General features: G+C 46.1%; 1 protein-coding gene across 1 annotated transcript; it reads left to right on the top strand.

Moving 5' to 3' along the window:
• The first annotated feature begins 3,196 nt into the window (after positions 1 to 3,196).
• On the top strand, positions 3,197 to 4,438 carry LOC119332107. Its single transcript, XM_037605276.1, has one exon. The coding sequence runs from the start codon at positions 3,273 to 3,275 to the stop codon at positions 4,029 to 4,031; it is 759 nt and encodes a 252-aa protein (XP_037461173.1). The 5' UTR covers positions 3,197 to 3,272; the 3' UTR covers positions 4,032 to 4,438.
• The last annotated feature ends 418 nt before the right edge of the window (positions 4,439 to 4,856 follow it).

Below are 4,856 nucleotides of genomic sequence, written 5' to 3'. Positions count from 1 at the left end.
AAAGGGAAATAATTAAAATGCCACAAAAAATGTTGTTTTGAGAAATGTTGCAAGTTGTGGTAACTAAACAAATACAATTTTGAGGATCAAATGTTAGCGCATGACATTATATTTAAGAAGAGTGGGAGTTTACAATAGCATATATCTATAGATATCCGAGTTATGCTTGACTAACTAACCGGTGGATCTATTTCACTGTAAGGAACATGTAACTTTTGACCAATGTAATTATTTAGCAATCGACATGTGTATTTTAGACAACATAGAGAAATACACGAGAAGACGAGAGAAGAAAAATGAGGCGGTGTACTTGGCCACGAATCTACATCTTACATGGTCTTTAAAGACCATCTACTATTCTTCTTCCCTCCACCTCCCAAACCAACCTTACCATAGTTATTGTCATCGCCATTGACTCCACCTAGCAGGTGGACACCTATACCAAGCCTTCTCATTCACCCTTCCCCCTACTCTGCCCCCTCCCCACCCGTAGGTCCGTCCTAGCTAGCTGATCTCACATGGTTTTGCTTGTGACTATAACCACTTCAACAAGGTTGAATTACTCTGTTGAATTGTTGGTGGCACCGTTGCATCATTAGTGACTCTGTCTCACCATCCTAACCACTCCAACAAGGTCTATGTCGATGGTGTTTCGCAAAGTGTCAGGACATTGATATAGTAACGTATGTGGAGTTGTATGACAGTGGGACGTAATCTCATTTTATTGATGGTGTTTCGCAAATCGTTCTCGAGGGTAGCGGGATTTCACCAAATTGTTTCCACGTAATGTAATTAACATTAGAGTTCATTGTCTTGATAATTTTTTGTGAGGTGAAGCCTATGCTTATGTACAACCCTTTCTTGGACAAAATACATACTTATTATTATATCCTCTATGAAAATATATGCAAATAAAAAACTGATAATTAAGATTACATCTAACCATAGTGATCAAACCTAGGGTGCCATCAATTCCTCATGCAATAGTTCACAACCCTAGGGATCAGTAATATCTGTTACTACGACTTATCATAAACAAAATAACCACAAAATTCTCTCATGTAGGCCCTTATAGGTGATGTGACATACAGTCAATATTCACACACCACCACAAGAGAATTGTAGCACAATGTAATAACAAGACATCAAACTTTACACAATTTTACATGGTCACTAACAATTGGGATTCTCCCGGATCCTCGAGAATTCAATGACTACTCCCAACACATCATATTGATCATGATCAGTGTGGTAAAGATATATGGATAACTATCTAGACACGCAAATCTTTTACCAAATAATCACTAAGCATCGACTGTAGATAAGTAATCAACACCAGGAAGTGATCTCAACAAGAAATCTGAGGTAATGATTCATAGATTGAAACTAGGATGGCGATGGAGGTGGTGATGATGATGGTGTTGGTGAAGATGGAGTTGGTGACGATGATCCCTGCGATGATCAGAGTGCTAGTGATGTCATTGGCTTCAATTTCCCCCACCCGTAGAGGAAGGATCCCGACAAATCAGCCTTTGGGGAGAGAAAAGCTCACCTCTCTGTTAAAGATGGTGGCAAAAAATCCTCGATAAATATTTCTGTCAATTTTAGGGTAAAATGGGACCGGTGCTACCATGCAACATTAGAGACATGGCATGTGGGCCCCACATGCCCTCTTGGCGTGGCCAGCGCGTGTGGGCCCCACAAGGGGCCTCCTGTCCCAAGTCTGGCTCCGTGGCTCTCTTCCCATATAAAACTGGCATTCTAAATTTTGCTATTTTTCTGAGTTATTCATTTGCTCCAACGGATTTCATTTTGGTGCCTTTTTGCAATTTTTTGGCCAGTTGCCCCTCCTCCGTTGCGACAAGCAAATTAAGAGGAAAAAGATATAATAACGGTGTGATAAATGCAAAACATGAATAATTATGAGCATTTTATAATAAGATATAGTAGTGCAAAATTGACGTATCATTTTTCGACGTTGTCGTCTTAGTTGTCCAAGTAGAAGATGCCCCAGTTCCTTGTGTCCTCGGGCTATTTGCTGCCTGGCCCCCTTAGTATGAACCCTCACGACCTTGATCTCCTGCTAATGGATGACCTGAACTTCTCCTAAACTTGATCTTATAGTTGTGGATTACTCGGGCTCCCCCATATTTTGTGGGCAGCCACTTTCCTCCTAAGAGTGTTAGGGTAGAGCCCATTTTAGGCGTCCTTCCAAATGAGGAAAGGCCCTATGTGGTAGCTAGAAGGGGGTCCGAATGACTTCATTTCAAGTCTGCATGGTGCGTATGGGAGAGTTTTTGCCTCCCATTGTCAGTCTCCTCTTTCTGCTTCTTCGTCTTCTTTGCCGACACTTTCACCTCTTAGTTCACTAATGTTGCCGGTTGGCGTCAAATGCATTTAAAAAATAAAAAAATCTGATTGTGAATATACCAAAATAGATGTCTTTGTGTGCCAAGTCGTCAGAAACAATGAAATAGCAGGATCCCATAGATGGTAGGGTGTTGAGTTTGTGGCTATAACACGACAAAAAATGGTTAGAATTGCTAATTTGAAGCAGGGTAGACAACTTAGGTCCTAGGGTGGAGCAATATCACAAGGTTGTGGGGAGGCAATTACAACGAGACATCGACAGAAGGGAGACGAAGATCACCCAATTATCAGCCCAAAGTTCGGCCCAAAAAAGAATAAAGTTACATTAAGGTCCATGTATTACTAAGAGTATGTTCACTTTGAAAATAATAGGTTTAAAATCTCTAATCAAAATATTTGGCCAGGTCGGCTTTAAGATCCGTCGGATTGTTATAATTATACACAGTCCCTCGATAGTTAAGTGTGTGTGTGGTTACTTCGTCAACCCCCGAAGCTTCGTAAATCTGGTCTTCAGTAGAGGTTGCGTAATTTTTATGTGTGCACCTACAATGTTAACATAGGTTTCCGAAAAAGATTGTGGTGAATTGGCCTTTTGGGGCGTGTAAGTGAGCTCTTTCTTGACAGGAGTGAGTGAGGAATCCAAGTGACCCGTTCTTGTCCAAGCAGCAGCTTGCAGCAAGCAATTCAGCCAAAAGCAACTGCAAACACGAAGCTCCCACCACTGATTAAAATATCGCAAAATAAACTCCATTAGCCATTTCTCTTCCATTATTACCTCCCTTTAAATAGCCCCTCCACTGCACCCTCCTCAACTCGTGCTAAAACCCCACAGCAGCAAAGCATTCCCAACGAAGACAAGAATCCTCTCTCACTCCTCAGTCGGTGCTTCCACACAGACAGCGATGGAGCCGAACATGGCGCCGCGGAGGCTGTGGCACGTGGTGCGCGCCGTGCTGTTCATGCTCCGCAAGGGCATGTCCAAGCGGAAGCTGTCCATGGACCTCCAGCTCCTCCTCCACCGCGGCAAGATCGCCGGCAAGGCCCTCAGCAGGCTCATGAGCGCCCACGGCCACCACGACCAGGCCGCCTCCAGGTCGGCCGCGGAGGCACCTCCGCCGGCGTCGTTGTCGCGCCGCACCCTCGACCCCGCGCTCGCCGTCTATGGCCCGCGCGGCGCCGGCCGCGAGGTGGAGTTCAGCTGCAGCAACACCCCGTCCTACCCGCCCGTACAACTCATCCCCGCCAAGCGCCGCCGCCGCAACAACCGCCGCACCCACCGCGGCGCCAACGGCGCGGAGCCAGGGTGGTACAACTACGACGCGGCCGACATTGCCAAGGTCTTCGAGGTCCTCAACGACGAGCAGCTGCTGAACGAGGTCGTCGGCGACGGCGGTGCGGCGCCCCCCGCCGTGGTGGCGACGCCGTCCCCCGCGCTGTGGTCGAGCTTCGGCCGCAGCCCGGCGCCGGTGAGGCAGCTGCGGATCACCGACTCGCCGTTCCCGCTGAGGGACGACGCGGCGGATCTGGAGGGCGGGCTGGTGGATCAGGAGGCGGACGAGTTCATCAAGAAGTTCTACGACCAACTGCGCAGGCAGCAGAACCTCGCCGCCGCCACCCCGGAGTACGGCTACGCGGGTCGGGCCGCCGGCGTCGCGTACTAGGAGCTACACTCGCCTACGTGCCGATCGAAACGTCCATGCATATAGGTGTTAGCTACTTCCCGCGCGCATGCATCTTTCCGTTCCAAGTGTGAAGTGTGAACCTGCCTGCTCCAGTACATATATGGTTGTGATCTTGTGCATAGACCAAGCATGTTTGTACGTAGAGAGCTCACTTACTATCACTCTAATAAGTTTCTTGGAGCTAGCTGTGAGATTTTTCGTGTTTGATCAGTTGCTGTAGATCCATATGCATGTACTATATCACTAGTTCACGACTACTAGTAGGTAACAAGATTGCACAACCTGCCATGTATATGCGCTGTGTATGGTAGACTAGCAGATCGAGTTTGTGGCTTTGTACTTGTCGTTCATCGAATTCAAACAAGGATGGCTCAGTGCTTCAGTCAGATTGATTGTTGCTGATTTTGTTATCGTAAGGCGGTGCCAGTACCACAACACAGCGACAACAGTAGAGCGACTGTCCAATTTTATTTTCTTTTGAAGCGAAAACCATAGAACAATCGTTCTACGATATTTTCATTAATCAATAATAGAAAAATACAGAGTGCCGAATTTCTTCAGTTGTTCGCGTATTGGTTTTGGAGAATCGGTCGACCTGTCAAACATCCGAGGATATCTGATATCTCAATCTCAGTTAATTGCTTTGGACCAGTATAGTACACTGCTTAGTTTTTTTTTTTTTGAAAAGGGGGTGTACCCCAGCCTCTGCATCAGAAAAATGCATACGGCTCATATTATTAAAAGGATAATCTAGTAACAAAGTCTCGAAAGGTCGTAGTGCAAATATAAACAAAAGCTCAAAAG

This window comes from Triticum dicoccoides, chromosome 7A (assembly GCF_002162155.2).
Source record: "Triticum dicoccoides isolate Atlit2015 ecotype Zavitan chromosome 7A, WEW_v2.0, whole genome shotgun sequence".
NCBI classification, from domain to species: domain Eukaryota; kingdom Viridiplantae; phylum Streptophyta; class Magnoliopsida; order Poales; family Poaceae; genus Triticum; species Triticum dicoccoides.
The sequence above is the reverse complement of the archived record's forward strand: the minus strand, read 5'-3'. Positions and strand labels throughout refer to the sequence as shown.